This window comes from Culex quinquefasciatus, chromosome 3, assembly GCF_015732765.1.
Source record: "Culex quinquefasciatus strain JHB chromosome 3, VPISU_Cqui_1.0_pri_paternal, whole genome shotgun sequence".
Taxonomy (NCBI): Eukaryota; Metazoa; Arthropoda; class Insecta; order Diptera; family Culicidae; genus Culex; species Culex quinquefasciatus.
The window spans coordinates 36,022,590-36,042,726 of record NC_051863.1 but is presented as its reverse complement, the minus strand read 5'-3'; the positions used below and the strand labels follow the sequence as shown (position 1 = coordinate 36,042,726).

General features: G+C 35.3%; 1 protein-coding gene across 1 annotated transcript in view; it reads left to right on the top strand.

Moving 5' to 3' along the window:
- Positions 1–216: 216 nt before the first annotated feature.
- Positions 217–20,137, top strand: part of LOC6041797 (b(0,+)-type amino acid transporter 1) — a 71,614-nt gene continuing 51,693 nt past the window's right edge. The window contains exon 1 of the mRNA XM_038260837.1: positions 217–351. Coding sequence (XP_038116765.1) covers positions 309–351 — 43 coding nt within the window. The 5' untranslated portion in view covers positions 217–308. The remainder of the gene's footprint in view (positions 352–20,137) is intronic.

Here is a 20,137-nt window from a genome sequence, read left to right as displayed (position 1 = left end):
TAAATTTCAGCCCTACTCATCAGCACCGAAAACTCTCTGCTCGACATCGGTTTGACTTTTCCTTCCCGTGTCGAGGCACCAGTCAGGACTTTGGAACCCCCGTCGCCACACGTTCGCTGGAGTCTCAGGAGCGAGTCGTCGTCGGCGAAAAAAACTCCTGCTCCCAGGAGCGTGTCGGGGCACGCGTTGCTCTCTCATCGTGCTGGTGTCTTCGGTTCCTCTATATATTCCATCGCGGCCCTAGCGTCGGCGTTCAGTGTTTGAAGTGACATGAGAGTACGGACATCGAAAGTGACCGATCACAAGACATGTTTCAGCATGCTTATCAAGCAAATCAATTCGGCACCAATGGTAAGTACAGAAATAGCAGATTTTCCGCTACTAAACGATAGATTGGGAGTTAGTGCAAGGTGGGGCAAAGTGATTTCCCGCAAAAGTGGCCCAAATTTGGGCGTAAAATCGTCCCAAAAGTGTGCCTCTGGTGATGCAATCCTGCAATGTGGTTTCGAATTTTACACACACCCTTGGCTTGGGTCTGGCTTTAGGGCTGGCTGGTGAGGAAAATGTGTTTTCTCGTCAGTGAGCAGAGTGAAAATGAGGATAAACTCACCCTCCCCCCCCTTTTTCGGAAAATGAAAAGCGAGTGTGAGCGAGTGAAGTGAGCGAATCGGTGTGGTGGCGTCGGCGAAAAGGAAAAGTGAAAATTTTCGAACACAAATAACACCGGGATGTGTAAATTGGGTTCAAATTTGTTTAGGAAGAAGCACACTAAACAAATAAGGTCGTTTTTGTTGGTGATAGTCATATGTCATATGTTGATTCAGTGTGGACTGGGATTCAGTAGAGTCTGACAAAAAAATCGTTGAATTTAAATATTTACAAAACCTAATATGTATATAAACATTTAAAAAAGATGCTAAACATGGTACATCGGGCCTGTGTTTAAGCTTTTTTGACCCATGCAATGAGTAATATTCTACTGTCTACAATTTTACACCCGTCTATTAAGTTGAAATAGATTTTCACATCACTGCTGCGAGAAGAGACGAAAAGTGGTTTAAGAAGTAATTAATTAAACACAATTTAATTTCTTGAAAAAAAAAAACGGATTCATATTTAATTTGAACTTTTTATACCATTTAGATGTCAATATGAATTCTCAGAATGGGTACATATTTTGAGCCAGAAATTATGTGAAAAGGTTCAATAAAACCGTTTTGATTGAGGTAATAGTACGTCATAAAAGAAGTAACATTACACCATTTTACATCTTGCAGATTTACATTTTTGTCCTGCGTAGTTATCTTCTTATAGATTTTTTTTTGTTTTTTCTGAGGAAAAAAAATACAGCAAACATGATTTAGAAAAGATTGATAAAAAGCATTGTCTTAAGATTGGTGACAATGTGTAAATTGATAGAAAATAGAAAAAATCAGTCCAGACTCGATTATCCGAAGTCCTCGGAAAACATTCACTTCGGATAATCGAATCACAAAAAAAAAATTGTTTTCGTTGTCTCAAAAAAAATCAAATTATTCGCTCTACAGCATTGCCTTGGCGTTCTCGATTGCGAGATTCCTACTCGAAACTAGGTGTCCGAAGGCTTGATTGTTGAGGCAATTGCAAACCTCTTTTTACACCTAAGCTTCCATCCACCCCGGGATTCGAACTGATGACCTTTGGATTGTTAGTCCAACTGCCTACCAACGACTCCACCGGGACAGGACCCAGGGAGACGATTCCTACACCTGGACTGAGCTATCGACCTAACCTCAAAGGTTAGACCGGGGCCAACATTTACTTCCCCATCCGACGGAAGGCGTGATCAGACAAATCTCGTCTCAAAAATTTGCCACCGGGGCCTTCTGGGATCGAACCCAGGCCGACTGGGTGAGAGGCAACCACGCTTACCCCTACACCACGGTCCCGGCACTAACGTTGACTAACTTTTGATTATTGAGCTCAAGTTGAGTTAAGTATTGCCTCTAAACTACGCTAAATTGATTTAAATTTTGGTGGTGTCAGAATATTGAAAAAATACATTTTTCTATTTAATAGGCAATCAAATACCGTAAAACGGGGGGACTTTGATAGCCGGGGTTACATTGATAGGTTTGCGATTTTTCCGCAAAATTAAAATACGTACGGAATGGTTTAGAATCATACTTACCGTGGTAGAGAAGTGTTCAAAGTATGAGGAACTTTTCATAAAATTTTGAAAAGTTTAAAAAGTTAGTTAACTATTGTTAAGAAAATGTTTATGAAAGTAATTATTTTCAACTTCTCAAAGTGTTTTGATTTTCTCAATGAACATGAATTTGAATCGGGAAACGGAATGCATTTTCGGATTCTTTGGACAATTTTCCACAAGGAGAAGGTTAAATAAGTTTGTAAATAATAAATAATATGTGTTTTTGAATCACAACTAAAAAAATCTCCAGATTTACAGGCAATATCAGTTGAACAAATTTCATGTAAAATGTGAAAACCTGTGATTCGTGCTTCAAATTTAGTATAAAATGCAAAATAAATCGATAATTTTATAAACAAAACTAGTTTTGACAAATTTCAGGCCAATTCTGACTTTTGAAAAAAATACCTAAAATTTATATGTATTTTGTTAAATAGCTTATAAACTTTGTTACCTAAATATAAACATTGTTGTTTTTTTTCTTCAAAACTATATCAGCTACTTTAGTGATGGTACATTTAACGTACAAATAAAGTTTGAACATCTTAAATATGATTTAAACAAGAAAAACTATGACTATCAAAGCCATCCCGTAATTTAACTAAGAGTTTTTAACGTAACTATTTTTCTAAGCACTATTGAATAATTTTTTTTCAAAAAATAGTGCAAGGAATTTGTGTGGCCTACCTAAGTACAATAATAATCATGAGAAAAACCTTACCTAGTGAAAATATTCCAAAAACAAAGTCACCCCGGTTTACGGTATTCAAATTTGACTAAAACTTAAAAAAAATGATTCGTGATTCGATTATCCGAAGTCCCATACAAACCTTCGGATAATCGAGTCTGGACTATACTGTTTTTTAAGTGCTTTGTTGGTAGGTGGTATTTTTTCAATATAGAATATTTAAATATTTAAAATTTTATCATAGTTTAAATCATTATTTTTTTCTTGTCCCAATTACAATATCCAACATCAATATCCCATTTTCAGTTTCAGCAAAATTAGTTATTTCTCTAATTTTAGTTTTTATACTCTCAAATCTTAAAATAAGCATTTTCCATACTATTTTTACAAACATTGTCAGTATTTTGATTGAATTTGATTTTTCACAAATGAAAAACTTTAAATAAAGTTTCTAAACGTTTTTAGAATTGTGATTTTTCATAACAATTCTTAACTTTTTTTTGCTTCTTTTGTAAAATGTATTCAAACGATAGTCGTCATTTGGCAATCATTTTGAAAACTGCAAAATTTTGTTTGGACAGTTTAGAACGGCAGCATTGAAAATATAACATTAGTTGTATCATTTCAATGAAAAATATCTCCCAATTGATATTCATTTAATATCTAGTTTTATCGAGTTTCATTTAAGCAAACAATTTAAAGAACTTCACATTATTCAACTGAAAATTATTGGAAATGTCTATTCCTACATTGATAGTCATATTTAGCATGCGTGGACTCTTTCAAACATATTTTTACATTTTTTGATATGCGACCTTATTACATTAAGCAGTTGCAAATAATTTATTTTCAAAAGACTTCAATATGCCTCTTAATAGATAAATGTACGACTCGTGCTGAAAAAATGATCATTTTGCAACTTGTCGCATAAACTTCTTTAAATTTGTAATAAAATAGTTCACTATTAGGCTTTAAAGCAATGTTTTTTCGTTTTTTTTTAAATGAATGCATTAACATTTGCAAATTTTTGACAGTATAAAACTGTCACAACAGAAACATTTTGTGATGTCTTTTGCTGCATTTGTTGCCTTTAAATTTGTGTTTTTTTAATTTTTAGTCTCTCTTTCCTTTCGAATTTGACCAAGGCCGAAGGACAAAAACTTTTGTTTTGAGTTGAAGATTCGCATGTTTATGTATGGAGTTTATTTTTTGAAAAGGTCCAATAAACCAAATTTTCAATTTTTGCTTTTTGGGTGTTTTTTTAACACCCCTTACTCAAGGCGGTTTCAAAAACACCCAAAGAGCAAAAACTGGAAATTTGGTTTATTGGACCTTTTCAAAAAAAAAAAAAAAAAACTCCAGATGTGTGCTCGTCTGCTTTTAATTCACACCTTTTCCAATAATAACTGTGATGAGCCAGATTTAGAAAACGCCTACGCTACAATGCCGTCGGCATTTCTAGTATTTCCGGCTGATTGCGTATCAACGGTCCATTCATGCGTTGACCACAGTGCCGCCCGGCGGGTAATATTTTCTTTATTTTGAAATCGACAAAAAAAAAATCCACGCCGCGAGCATACCGACCGCCCATTGACGGCCCTTGCCAGCTTCAAGGTTGGCATTTTCGGCCGAATTTGAGGTTAGAATTTTCTCTCGCGTGCTCTTGCTTTTCGCTGGCGTCGTCGTGCGAGGGAGAGCGTGAGAGTACTTGGTGAATGGGAGGTTTTTCGTTTTCTCACCGGAGTGAGCAAGAGGGAGCTTTTCTCGCCAGAAGTTTTCTCACTCTTGTTGAAGTGTTGTCGGCGGAATGGACTAACTTTTACAAAAGTTTTCCCTTTTTTACTTTTGACAATTTTGTTAAAGTTCATTATGTTTTAGGTAACTTTCTTTTCATTGTTGAAAGAATTGCTTACTGTCAATACATAATTGTTATTTCTATTTCGATGTTATTTAATTCAATTAACATTATTGAGGTTTCTATTGAAGCCACTTTCTCTACCGGGAAACTTGTGCTTTCCCACTCTCCCAAAAATTGACAGTCGTCAAAAGGCCTACGCCAGAGTGCGGTAACAGGACAACAGAGACCGGCACAGAGCGTGGTAAACAGTAACCTTCACATGACCTCAGATAACAGGAAGTCGTGCGGTTTTGGAGGGTTGTCCGCACCAAATTCTCAGTTCACAGCCAGCAGTGGGTGGGTGGGTGTTCAAAGTCAATCAACACACACATGTTGAAAAAAAAGTACGCGTGCGGCAATGAAGGTTAAAACCAGGAAATAGACGACTGAAATGGTTTTTTTTCATGGGGGGTTTCGACATTATCGTTTCCCCTTTTGATGGAGTCTCGGCGTAGTATTTTGGGATGCTGGGCGAGCTGGAATGTAGGTCAAGGACTTTTGGGGACCTCCAAAGTGTTCCTGTTTGTTGTTTTTCTTTAAAATAGAAAAATGTTTTTTAACTGATTTTTTTTCTGAAAAATCTGTGATTTCCTTCGGATGCCTTATTTAGATTTTTAGCAATTCTAAACTGAAGTTAGATTCAAAATTTTATAGTAAAATTGTCTAAGAGGCATTGAATATTGGACCTCTAGTTGCTGAGATACAGCGGCTTAAAGAAAAATAAACACGAAAATTGAAGTTTTCTAAGTCTCACCCAAACAGCCCACCATTTTCTAATGACGATATCTCAGCAATTAATGGTCCGATTTTCAATTTTAACACATGAAACATTCGTAAAATTTTCCGATCATTTCGAAAAAAATATTTTGAAAATTTTTAAATCAAGACTAACATTTTAAAAGGGCCAAACATTGAATATTACGCCCATTTAAAATGCTAGTCTCAAAAATTTCACGAATGTTTCATGTATTAACATTGAAAATCGGACCATTAGTTGCTGAGATATCGTCATTAGAAAATGGTGTGTTTTTTGGTGAGATTTTGAAAACTTCAATTTTCGTGTTTCTTTTTCTTAAAGCCGCTGTATCTCAGCAACCCGAGGTCCAATCTTCAATGTCTCTTAGATAATTTTATAGCAATTTTTCTGAACTTTTCATTTTATTTTTAGAAATGGTCACTCATGGTCACTATTTTTAAAAATTGAAAAACTGCAAATATTTCGCTAAAATCAAACTTTCGGTGGCTATATCTTGAAAACGGAGCCCTTTATTAAAAAATCTGTAAAGTAATTTTCGATTGCAAATTCAATTTTGCATTAATAAATAATGTCAAACTTGTTTTTGCATGAAACTTCGTTTTTTTCCAAAAATCGTAGATCATTTAATTTAAAAAAGTGAATCAATTTCAAAACTTTTAAAAAAGTGAACTGAATATTTGATTTTACACGTAAAAAAAATTAGTACAGCTATTTGCAAAGTTGCAAAAAGAAGACTTTTTTAGCACGGCTCGTATATTTATCCAACGAGTTTTGCCCAGTAAAGTGCAGAAAAAATATTCAGAATGGCAACGAGTTGAATACACAATTCTTTGTAATTATTTGTCGTCAAGATAAGGCCGATGCAAATATTAAAAAAAAGTTTTTGTCCCTCGGCCCTGGCCGAGGTCAAGGGGGGGGGGGGCAAAAAAATAAAAAAATATAAAAATTTTAATAACAAGCCATAGTCTTCACATTTAAATAAAAAAGTGTTTTAAAATGCATCTTGCACTAGTTCAGTTGTTTTTCAAAAAATCTAAGATCTGACAAAAACAAAAATTGTATCGAAAAAAAAGATTTTGCATCGAAAATTTTCAAAAAATCTTACGATTTTTTAATGAACCCAAACATGCTAAAAGTGATTTTAAACGCAGGAAAATGTATTTTAATTTGATTTCAGTTGGTTGCACTTGAATTTTCATTGAAATTTTGAAGTTTATTGTAAAAATATTGTTTTGCCCCCTGATTTTTCGGGCTAATTTTGAAGGGGGGGGGGGGGAGTGACAAAAATTTTTAAAAATATTTGTACCAGCCTAAGTGTCAAACTTCAAACCACTATCGAAAAAAAATCCTTTCGATTCAAGTGTTGAAAAGTTGAACTTTTATGCACTCAAATATATCAAACCGGGTAGACCACGTAAATCAAGGCCAATAATACATATTTTTCGTTTTAATTAAAAACAATCAAATTATATCAAAGTCCAAGAGAAATGATAAAAAAAACAATTTATTTGTAAATTAAAATTAAGATGTTTGTTTTTTTTTTGCTTTTGGACTTAAATCACCATAACAAAATTGTGAAATGTTTCTTTCAAATCTTGAGAAAAAAATATTTAAAGTTTTAATTGTTGTCGAATAGAGTTGTGAGACATAAATAAATTGAAGCTTTATATATTGAGCAATTCTCTCACACAAAAAATAAGGCATATTTAAACCAACAAAACGTTTTGTTGATTTGAAAATCATGATTTTTGTTGAATCAACGCTGAACGTCAAAACAGCTTTTTCAAAACAACAAAAAATTTTTTTGGAATTGAGAAAATCAAGGTTTGCTTCACCGCATTTTTTTTGTTGATTATATTCAACAACAAAAAATGTTGAAAAAATGTTGAAACCTCGTACAGGCTGATTCTACAAAACATTTTTCTGCGTGCTGAGCTTTCGGTCATTCGATTTTTTTGTATTTTTTAATCCGGCTGAAACTTTTTTGGTGCCTTCGGTATGCCCAAAGAAGCCAATATTGATTTTTCCAATAAATCGAAATACTGATCGCAAAAATGTTTCAACTTCAGGGGCGAAACATTCAATATGACGCCTTTTTGAAATGTTAGTCTTGATTTATAAATTTTGAAAACATTGTTTTCGAAAAGATCGGAAAAATTCACGAGTGTTTCATATTTTAATATTGTAAATCGGACCATTAGTTGCTGAGATATCGACATATCGGCGGGTAGTTTGGGTGAGATTTAGAAAACATCAATTTTCTTGTTTTTAAACCTTTGCATGGCAATATCTCAACTACTAAGGGTCGTATCAACAATGTTCTAATAACAAAAGTATAGAGAATTTTGTCAGCTTTTCAATTTAAAAAAAAAATGAATAAATGCAACTATTTTCAAAAAAGTTACCTAAATGGCTATTACTTCAAAACGGTGCACTTAATCAAAATTTTACTAAAGTACTTTTTGATTTCAAATTCAATTTTACATCAAAAAATTAAGTTGGTTTTTTTGCGTATTTCGATTTTTTTTAAATCAGTATTAATTCAAAAATTCATAAATTGGTCGAATTTTTTTTGCCCGTTTTGGAAATTTCTTATAAATGGGCATTTTATGTCCCCTAAAATATATCAGAAAATGAAAAAAATAGTGTTTTTTGCTAATCAAGTCTTAATGACAAAAAGTGAAATTGAAAATCACCAAAAACTTTCTACCGAAGACACCAAATCGATACAAAAATTCCTTCAAAAGATAAAGATTTTTGAATTTTCTTAAATCATTGTTGTATGGACAGCTCCCAAATTTGCATGGAAAATTATATGGACAAACTAATGATGCTTCTTTGGGCATACCGAAAGCATCATTTTTGACTGGTCAACGCCCCCATCAAAATAACTGCTGAAACGGAGTTTTTCCAATTCCAAAATGCACTAATCAAGGGTAAAATATGGGCACAGTTAATTAAGCTGATAACCCATATTCTCGTTTCATCAAGTTTTGATGTGCGAGTCCGGATTGTTGTACATTTCAGCCAGCGAAAATTGACTTGCTACAACACACACACACGGCAGGGAGACATAGTGCGCAACCCAATTGGCGCTCAATTTATTCTGATTGAAGACAATATCAGAACACGATTCCAGTTCAGTGGACATGGTGGGACCGTTCTCGTAAATTCCTACATGACACCGGGAATTGGTACATGAATGAATGAGGTTTTTGTAGTGTTTTTGGAAATTTAACTGGTTCATTTGTTATTATGAAATCAATAGCAACATGATCTTAAAATTAAAATCGACGTTCATATCAAGGATAATTTAGTAAAACTTTGCTTTTGGGTGCAACTGTCGTCATCAATCTGTCAGAATTTGCGTGAATGAATGTCACGATTGTGTGCCATTTGCGAAGCGCAGGGAAGTGTTAATTAGCGCCGGGTACATAAATCACCCATTAATTCTACAGATATAACAGCGAGCTGCGCGAGTAGTGCAGAAACCTTTTTTTTTGCGCGGCGAGAATTCTGGCGAATTGAAAGTGCAATATTTCACGACCAAACCAGGCTGGCACATCATGATGGTAACAATGTTGACCGACCAAAATGATTATGGCACGGACGTGTTTATGGAAGGTTTTGTGGTGGCGAAATTGAATGTCGTTAATTTTTATACTTTTGTATTTGGGCATCGGCATACAAAGTGGTTAATTTTGTAGATATTTCATAAATATAAGAAATGGTGCGGCAAGGTTTGCTTGATAAATTTGGTGGGAATTTAATTCCAAAATTGTAAAAACATTCAACAAAATGCTGAATCGTTGTTGAATTACATTTATTCGCGGTTTTTGATCCACTAAAACGGTGTAGTTCTTCCTGGTGAAACATGGCGCCAGAAGCCTTTATAATCTGTAATGTGGCGGAAACGTCAATGAAATCGCGGCGAAATTGCCACAGACTATCGGACATGTAACTGGTTGCTATCCTGTGAAGTTCAGCAAAAGAAAGCTTGGGTAGGTGGATTTGAAATAATTCGCATATAAATGTCCAATAATCTGTGGAGTATCACCGTTTTGCATCGCTAATCACATTACACGGGTATGTGACGTTCCTGTTCCGCTTGGTTGATTCCATTGGCAGACAACGAATCCGACAACATTCCAGCGGTGATTTATGCTGTTCACTCGTTTTGGTCCATGTTTTCTAAGATTTTTTTCGTCATGAGTTGCCAGTTGTACTCGTTAGGATAACAGAAAAAAATTGTTACATTAATAATGTGAAAATAAGCCTTGTTGATTGCTTAGATCTCTGTCAGTTTTTGAAACCTAATTAAATTTATTTGACAATAAGACAAGTAGATGTAACATTTCACTTTTCATCTTAAATCAAAAGTTCCTGTTGAAGAATCCACAACCTAATGGGAATCTTTTCCGCAGGCCAACCAAACATTGAACTAGGTCATGTTGAAACAAGTCCAACTGCAGTGCCCACCAGGAGCATCGCAGCATCGCCGCTAGTATTTGCGTTGACAAAGCTCTTTCTGGACCAGCTTCTTGCGCACTAGCCCAACTGGTGCATCTTTCCAAGTCGTCAGCTGTGTGCTATCTTGTGACATAGACCATTTTGGTCGAAAATGAGTTAATGATGACATTTTGCTATACTTAACAAACACTACAAGATGCTTTAACCCGATTTTGGAAACTCGCTTCCATTTCCCGGATATCGCAATACACACTTGTGACATAGACCAATTTATCATCAAAATGATCGTGCACACTTGTGACACGTCATACATGGTGTTAGAAAATGTGGAAATTTTTTCTTGTTTTTCACAAATTCATGTTGATAAACATTTTTTGAAGACAATGCAATCTTTTGGTTTTGAAAATATACTGATTAAGTCGGTTAAACTATTGATTTAAGTCTATTTTAGTTTGTATGGAAATTCTGTGCACACTTGTGACATGTAGTACAATTTTACTTTCGAAACACACTTGTGACACGTGCTTTTCAGATTTTTGATTACATTATTTACTGTATCTTTTAACTGGTGTAACCAAATTAGTTGAAACTTGGAACATTTGATAAGCGATAGTATACGAACCGATTGCCTCAACAAGTTTGGCTCTACCATTCATAGTTAACTTTAAAAATCGATTTTCTCGAAAAGTACTAAATGGTCGTTGTCACAAGATAGCACACAACTGACGAAGTTTGTACATGAAATGAGCGTCCATTACGGGGGGAAATCAGTGCCGCTGCACTGTCAGAAAAGGTGATTTTGAAACGCCGTTGAAATTTTTTTCAACCCGTTTTTGTTTGACATGAAACAAGATTTTTCTGAATTTTCAACGAAAAATTAAAGATATAATTGTTTTGTTTTAAACTTGACTGAAAGATTTGTATCCGAAAAGCTCATATTTTTCTTTTGACAAATTTGAATTTTCTAATTAGGGGAATTGAATCCCATTATTTCTAGCCATTGTATAAGTGGGCGCAATTTCACTGGATTTTAGTTAAATAACAAAATTATCCTTCGATTAAAATTTGTTTTTTTTTTTTCATTTTCGAATTTGCAACAATTCTCAATAAAATTACAAATGACAAAACTCAACACTTAAATGAAAAAAGTGTTTAAAAATACATTGAACACCTGCTCAGTTGTTTTGCAAACAATAATTTCCAAATTATCTAAGTAGGAGAAATTATCTAAGTAGGAGAAATTTTTTATGCGATGCTGTACATCTGTCTTTCATAAAAAAAATCAAAATATTTTCAATCAGACCAGACAAGCTTCACAGAAAAAAAGGTAATATTCATCAGGAAATGGTGACAATTTTGAGTCGAAAAAAAATGTGTAATATTACATCAGGAATTGATCAGTTTCAGTTTCTGATGAATTTTTATCAGATTCACATTTTTACACATTTTTTGAGTAACATTCACGAAAAAAAATCAGTTCTCAAAATCGTGAATTAAATTCACGAATGCGAGAATCACGAAGGATTCGAAGGATATTCACGTTTATAGTGCAAATGCACCTTACTCATGAATAAATTCCTTCGTGGTTCTCATATTCCTGAATTTAATTCACGATTACGAGAATTGATTTTTTTTCTGTGTTACTCAAAAAAGAAGTAATATTCAACCAACCAAAATTTCAACCTTCCATAATTGAACTTATTTTTTTGTGTTCATAAAAAAAAGTTGAATTTTGGAAGGTTGAAAATTTGGTAGGTTGAATATTACCTCTTTTTTGAGTAATATTACATAAAAAAATGTGTAAAAATGTCCTGATAAAAATTTATCAAAATCTGATGAAAATTCACCAGGTTGCAGGAATTTTAGAAAAAATAAAACACATATTTTAATGATATTTGTATGTGTAAAACAAATAACATAATATTTTTGTCGAAAAGATTCGATAGTATCAGAAAAGATTAGTCTTGGACCATTTTTGGTTTACGAATTGGCTGCGGTTTTTGAAACATGTTTATGATTGATTTTTGAATATTTTTAATAGGTTTCGGTTAAAACAAATTCAGTACTGATCAATTCCAAATTTTAAGCTTGATATCAAAGATAATCAAAATAAGGGAAAAATATTTTTCCATAAAAAAAAAAAATAGTTTAAAATTACTGCCGTTTTCGTGTAAAACATGCAAAGCATTTATGGGAATTTTACTTTCTTTTGCAGCTTGTAAGGCAAGCAACGTTCGTCTATTCAACTCAACCATAAGCCTTACCTTTTGACATACACAAATCAAGCAAAACAATGTAAATGGGCCAAAGCCGAAATGTAAACAAAGAGTCTGTCCTGCTCGTTCCTAATGTAAACATCCACTGACGTAAGAAGGACAGACGCTTTGTTTACACTTCGGCTTTGGCCCATTTATATTGTTTTGCTTGAAATACCCGATACTCCTGAAATATTCCTTGCAATGCTGACACTCTTGAAATGAAACGTAGTTCCGATCAATTCATGCTATTTTTCCACAGCCGGCAATTGAGTCCTTAAATGAAGCTTAAATTGCTGATGTTATTGTTCACGATGATAAAGCTTATTTTTCTGAGTACCTCTTGTATTTGACAGCTCGTTCCGAGGGGACCATCGAAAAAATGTTGTCTTGTCAATTTGTTTTATTGCATAATAATATAAAAAAAGTGATCAGAAATGGTTTTTAATCCTGTTTTACACAAAAAATTCGCAAAGGGCTTTAGGATCCAATTGCGACAATTGGACAAAAGAAATTTTAGGTAGATGCATTTTGACACTTTGACATTGCGTGCTAGTTTTTGTTAATACAAAGTCAATGATTTAAATGCGATTTTCTCGAATCGATAGTCCAAAGCCACAGACTGCAACGGTCCATCGTTGCTCGTTTCGCTTGTTTCCTACCATTTTCTCCACAATCCCGCACCAAAAGAGTGTGCTCCATTTGAAACTGGCTCAAGGAAACCAACTGGCGAGCAGTAGCATCTCGTCGCCATCGTGCTAACTTGTCGTACGTGCATTTTGGGCCAAATTGAGTTAAGAACGCCATTTTGTGCAGCTCACAATGCCTCACCTTTTGACCTTCACAGATCCCCAAAATTCGATTTCAATCCTGAGATATTCAACAAAAACCGAAAAAACTCCGTGCATTTTTGTCACTTTACATATGAAAGTAGTTTCAATCTTGTCGTGCTATCTTGTCACTCCATGAAAATTGATGTAAGTGCGACAAAAGGCCAAAGGGATTTCAGGCCAGGAAAGTCAGGATGCGTTTGTCGCACGTACAAGCTAGACTACCGTAAACATTTGTAATTATAACTCGAGACTCCAGCAACCAACTTCAACCAAACTTTGGGACAATGCACAGAATGGTCAGCCAAACAAAACGTGTTTGTTATTGTTTACATTGCGTGCTCTCGTTTTTGTATATTCAAGGTCAAACATTAAAACGCGTTTTTCTCGGAACGTCAAAATGGCGGGTGCGACAAGATAGCACGACGACGTCGATCTGTTGTACGTACACGTACGTATACGGCAGCAATGGCGGCTTGTCACATGAGCCCAGAATTATGTAAAACTTCACGAGGCAAACAAGATGAGTGCGGCACAAAGTCACAACACAAACACTTGAACCGCCAGGACCGGGCAGTAAGAAGCAGTTTGGAGAGGAGCATGACTTCCATTGATAGCGACTGACTTTTTTTTTGAGGTTAGACGACACGACGAATTGCGCATACGCCGACCCGGAGCCAGGTCATAGACACGAGCCGGATCGACGGACGTCAATAGGTTTCCTCCCTCTTCGAATATCGCTCCGTGGTGAGATATGAACGCCTGGTCGTTGTGGGGTGGAACTTAACATGGCCAAGCTGAACGACCAAGCTGCCACTCCACCAAGGACCGGGGGGAAGTTTGGCAGGTGGAGTCGCCTTTTTTGTTTTGAAACATTTTTAGCAAGTCACATGGTTCGGTCATAATCTGCGAACAGCTATCGATCAGTTACCACTTGAAATCTGTCATCACATCACCCTGTGTGGTGATGTTAATTTCCAGTGTCAACACGGCCAGACTCGCGGTCGACTTTCGGCAGCGCCGTCTGTCGTACCAATTGGGGGGTGGCTTCAATGCGAAGGGTCAAGTTCTGCTCCAGACTGGATGTAGGTTCTACCAATTCCTCACCCCACCAGTGAAGGTCACTGCCATTGGCAACCGCGGGCTGAATCTATGGCTTTGGACTTCCTAAATTTGCCGCGTTGTGGCGGGTTGGGCCGAGAGCGTGGTCCAATTGACCTGTACGCTTGACACCAGCCCGGTGGCGTCCTTCCAATTTAACGGTCCAGTTCTGCTGGCGGGAGAAGCCAGTGTGTAAACCGTGAATGAGTTCGCTTCGCCATCATTGTTGCTAAATTACTTTGTGAGAGTAGCGGTGCAATTTGCTCAGTCATCAGTTGGAGCTAGGATCAAATTTGTTGGGAAATAGCTTGGCAGTTGGTTTCAAGCTGGTCGTGAAAATTTATTCAGAAATAATTGGATCTGCCAAATTGTTGAGAGTGTAATTTTTTTTCTGTGTACCGGAACTGGGTAAATAATATCTTTCAAGAAACTAGAAATTTTAACACTAAGCAATTCTCTACCAAAACCGGAAATGGATTTTTTTTGTATTTTTTGATTTGGCTCAAACTTTCTGGGGACCTTCCCTATGACCAAAAAAGGTTTTTTGTGTCATTGGTTCACCCATAGAAGTCTCCATACAATTTTGGCTGCTGTCCATAAAAAATGGTACGTAAATATTCAAACAACTGTCACTTTTGAGTGAATTTCTGACACCAAGTCTTCGGAAAAGTTGTAGTTATTGTAATAATTTTGAGAAAAAAAATGGTACACGGAATAAAAATTGCAGATTTTTTAATCAACTTTATTTTCACAAAAACTCAATTTCCCAAAATATTTTTTTTAATTTTCGAGACAAAAAATCGCAACTTTTAAGCCATAGAGAAACATGGTCAAAAAATCTGCCGCCGAGTTGATTTTTTGAAAAAATTGTGATTTTTGGAAAAAATAGAAATTTTATGCAAAAACAAATTTGACGTAATTTTTGAATGTATAATTAAATTTCCAATCGAAAAGTCCTTAACAGATTTTTTGATAAAGGGCTCCGTTTTCTTTCATGTTCAGTTATGAAATTGTCAAACATTTAAAAGAATGTTTGTCATTTGTTATGCCCTTAGCTAACAAATAAAAATCAGCTTTTTATCTCACCTTGAACAATAAAAAAAATTTATACAGCGGTGCCGGTGTGCACTTCTGTTCTGACTTGATAGAAATCCCAGCAAGCTTAGTACAAGAGAGCACACGGGCATCGATATGGAATAGCAATGGTAGAATCTTCGTTTAAAGATTTTGGCACTCACCTAGAGAAAAAATCGGAAGAGAACTTGTCTCTCCTCTCTCATGCATGAAATATTAACTCAAAAAATCAGTTTCGGAATTATCGGCTGGAAATGCTATTTATTTTGGTGAAACGTCACACGTCGGAAAATGGTTGTTAACAAAACGATATGAATTAGGGGAACAGCATCTAATTCCAGCGTGCCTCTAATGTTGGCAGGTCAGAACTTTGACATTCAATTAGAGCTAATTAAAAGCGTTTTCAACTGAAATCGAGTGATAAATAGCTCAATAAGAAGTGAGCAAGCAAGTTTCTATCAAAAGTTTTGAAAAATTAGTTGTTTAAATAGTGAAAATCAGCAAACTGGATGGAGTTAGGAGCAAGGGCTTAACCTGCCAAACATACGAGAATTTCCCCTAATTCAGGTTGCGGTAACTAAGAATTTCATGAAAAATGTTGTTTCGTCGTGATTGTGTTTATCTTGGCGCATGCAGATTTTGGGATGAACTTTGACTTTCCCCAATTTTTTTTTTTTTGGAGATCGAAGTAGGTTGCGTGACGGGTCGGACGCAAATTTTTGTGCTCCTGTCATTTTCATGGAGTTTTGATTTTTTTTATGTTTGAGGCAAAATTTTAATGTCTTTAAAGTTATTTCAACGGTTTGCGAATGTTCTAAAACTTGTGCTCCTAGTGAACAGTTTGGTCCGCGCCGGAAGTGAAAGTGAGAAGGAGACCATCAAACTGCCAAGAGACCAAGAGAATTACTCAATTTGCGTTACGGACAGCTTTATATCGGACGGTGCTGGGTGGCGTTAGTCTGAAGAGGATTACTAGAATTTGGCCAACTACGTGGAGCTGAAAGTCTGAATTTTTGGATCCGTCAGGATCGCCGCCTGTGGCCGTAATTTGGATCTGTGCTTCCTCCGGCATAGAACGACTGTTCAAGATCATGTTGATCAAACCCGGTGAGGAATTTCCTTTTTGCATCTTATTTAATTTCAAGCGTTGAAGGAGTGGCCGTGGCTAAATGGTTACGGTGTTCGCTTTATAAGCGAATGGTCCTGGGTTCGATTCCCATCTGCTCCCAACGAGAAAGTTAAAGAAATATAAATTCGTGAAACTCCTGAACATGATCGAAAAATCAAAGTTGCTCGAGGCGGGGTTCGATCCCCCGTCCTGGTTGGTAAACAAAAAGGCTAACAACTAGTCCATCGTGGCTTGATGAGCTATGACTGGAATTAGGAATACTGTTAGTGCTAACTATATACGCGCTGGGTCTTTGTCCGTTTGACAAAGGTTCGGAAGTTCTAAATAACGTTTAAATCTGATTGATGCAAACGTTCTTCAGGGCGGGGCTTGTCGATAAAGCTGAAATACCTCGCGCTCGGCTAGCCAGCGTAGAAATGGGTCACCGAAGCTTGGCAGAGCTAACACCTTCCAAATGCCTATGCGAGTTATTTGCATGTATAGAATGTAGATCTAAAAAATACATGGAAACAACTCAATTTGTAAGAAGCGACCGCGTGGTCCCGTTTGATTGGTTGCACACACACACACACAACTTTGACTGTCCCACTTTTTGACCTTCACAGATCTCAAAAGAACTCCGCGTAAAATTGATACTCTTCATATGAAATGTAGTTACTTACCGTTACAGTTACAGTTACAGTTCGTCACTTTTTAGTTTGACTTTGACTAGCCGACGGGGTACAAACTAAAAAATATTAAACGAAAAAGTGACCAACCTCCGGGGTTGAGTGTATTTGCATAAAGAAAGAGTATCTCATTGGAATTCTATGAATTGAAAAGCAAAATATTATAAACCTTTTTTTATCCTCTATGTTTGATATGTCTCATTGTATGCACAGCCAAAAAATGTGTAAATTTGGAAGGTGTAATTTTAGAAGGTTGAATATTACCTCTTTATGATAAACTTTTTCCTCTATTTATACTGAAGAAGCGACATTACACCAGAATAGTGGTAAAATTACACATTTTTTCTGACATAAAAAATGAACCTCTTCCCAGTTGTAATATTACCATGGTTTTTTTCTGTGTAGTTGATAATCCCGTTAAAAACTCTTTTTTATGAATTCAAGTGATGTCCACTGAAGCTATAATGCCAGTCTAAGAATTGATTCAATTGTATGTAAAATAAATCAATCAATCTATGTCAACAGGTCATACGAAACTGTTTCGTTCACCATGATAGCAATTCCATGTTCAGATTGCATGCAACACGCAAAGTTTTGTAACCGGCAAACATTATTCAACGCCATTTGTCTGAATGTTTGTGATTTTGACTATAGGCTTCGTACAATCCACAGGTTGTATCAGTGGAAGTTTAAAGTGTTGGAAAATAAAAACAATTTTCCTCCCACATCTTTACCACCTTGACGTGCCATCCCTCGACTAAACACCATTCGAGCATGAACCGAGAAGCGTTTCCAGAGGTGTATGGCATTACTTGGCAAGTTCTGGGTCTGACGTGTGCAAATGTGCAGAGTGCCTACAAAATAGACATAGCTATACGTGTACCTTCCACCACCAGACCAGATACGTTTTTCATTCACTGTTTGATGGGGAGGATCGCTACGGAATGGTTGATATGCAATTTCAGTGAGTGGAAAGTGGTAAATTGCAACTGACGTGCGCAAATCCATTTCGCTTGGCGAAGATTAAACTTTATTAGATTGCTCAGTGGCACATATACACAAGAGTCGTATGTTGCAGGATAGTTTGAAGAGGATTCCCCATTACACTAGCTGTTAGTCGGCAGTTAGTGTTATTGGATAGATGGATTTGTTTCTTTCGACATTTCTTTTTTTTTCTGTTTCAATCTAAGATTTACCAGTTTATGTAAAGTTCAAGGTTGGTAACCCCTGAAGTGCCAATGCAATTTTAGTATGCACTTATTCGAAGCAATTGCAAAAACAAGTCCTTACCAGCAGTGCACGATCCACGATTGTAATCAGGTGTTATCCACCACCCTACCCCTCTTCCCAAGGGAACATCGACGTGATGTCTCAACTGTCCTTGGCATTGGCAACCTTTGGTCACTGCTGCAGGAATGCAACCGGGTCGGCATGCGAACAAATGGTTTTATAGGGAAAATCAATAAATCTAATTACACTCGGGCACGTCGGCTATAACACCTTTATTACGGTTACCCTCTGGATGGAGGGAGGAATATTGGGTTGCGTGATTCGATGCCAAGTTTGAACGTAATCCTCGTTGGGGATAAAGTTCTAACTTCATCACGTATGTTTTTAGTACTATGTCAATTTGTCGGTTAAGGGTGTGTTCGAAGATGTTTCTTACATAATAAATACTGCTCTTTTATTGCATTGTGATTGTATTTTTGGCAAGCCTTCACAAAGTTACGAAACTTTTTTTTTCTCATTCTCCAAATATTTTTTTTGTATTTTTTTATTGGTTTGAACTGGTTCATAAATATTCAAGATGTTGCTCAAAATAACTGCTCTTTTGGTCTTCTGTCAATCCGTCTTGAAGCCTAATAAGTCCCTGTTGAAAAAATTAAAGATTAGGGATAACTTAAAAAATGTGCTGAGTAAACGTTTTGAATAAAGTCTGGAAGATTATAAAAATATTAGGTTTTGGAAGAAAATACTCATTGACTTGTGTGTTTTTTAAATAGACTCTCGGGTTTTCCGCAATTTTTTTCCTAGTCTTTGTTTAACCAATTAAAAAGAACCATTCTGTTACCTAAGCTGTTCTGAGCCGTACATTGGGTCCACGACCCCTTTGCGAAGCATCAATTTGGCGCCCCTTCTAAATGATCCAACATTTTGAAAAATTGATGGTTATTTTTTTAAAATTGATGGTTGGTGTGCCCAACCTTTAGACCCTGCTGGCCAGATTTAATTTTTCTGAAGCAGGGCTGAAACTATTCTTTTTTGAAAAATATGATTTTTTTCATAGAATTGTTTTTATTAGGTTCTTTAAAGTAAACAAATAAATAAACTAGTGTTGCAAATAAGATACATATATATTGATTTTAAGAAAGATACATTATTTTAATTTTATGTTGTTCAAAATTATATTGTTATTTTTTTCGATACACTGATATCATTAACTTAAAAGAAACATTTAAATTTCATACGTCGCTGCAATTTTGAAAAGCTTAATTTCTCAACACAACAATTAATTTAAACAAATCAATGCAGCATCATAAAATTTATTTGAAGTTTGAAACGAAATCTTCTTTACAAAAAAGAATATTTTTACATTGTTGTGCACTTTTTCTTTAATATTTGAAAAGATTTAAAACACACACTAAATTTAAAAAGTGTAGAAAAATATACATTGAATACTTTTTAATTCTTTATTCTTCAAATTACATTAAACTTTTGAAGTTTATGAAATGATATTTTTTTTTGCTATTTGATTTCTTGTTTAATTTTGAGATTTTTTTTTATATTTCAAAAATATTTGCAGTGAGCTTTATTTGCAGTATGATTAATTTGCTTTTTTTATACAAACTGAACTTACCACTAAAAAGTTATTCTGAAAAAATACATTATTTTCTGTTTATTCTTTTATAAACAAATAATTTGAAATAAATACAGTTAATTTGAAATAAATACAGTTAAAACTACAAGAAATTTAAATGATGTGTCTATTTGTGCATTTTCAGACAACAATCCAAGTTAGTTTTTTATATATTTCACATTTTTATGAAGTACTTAACTTTGTTTTCTTGGGCCATTTT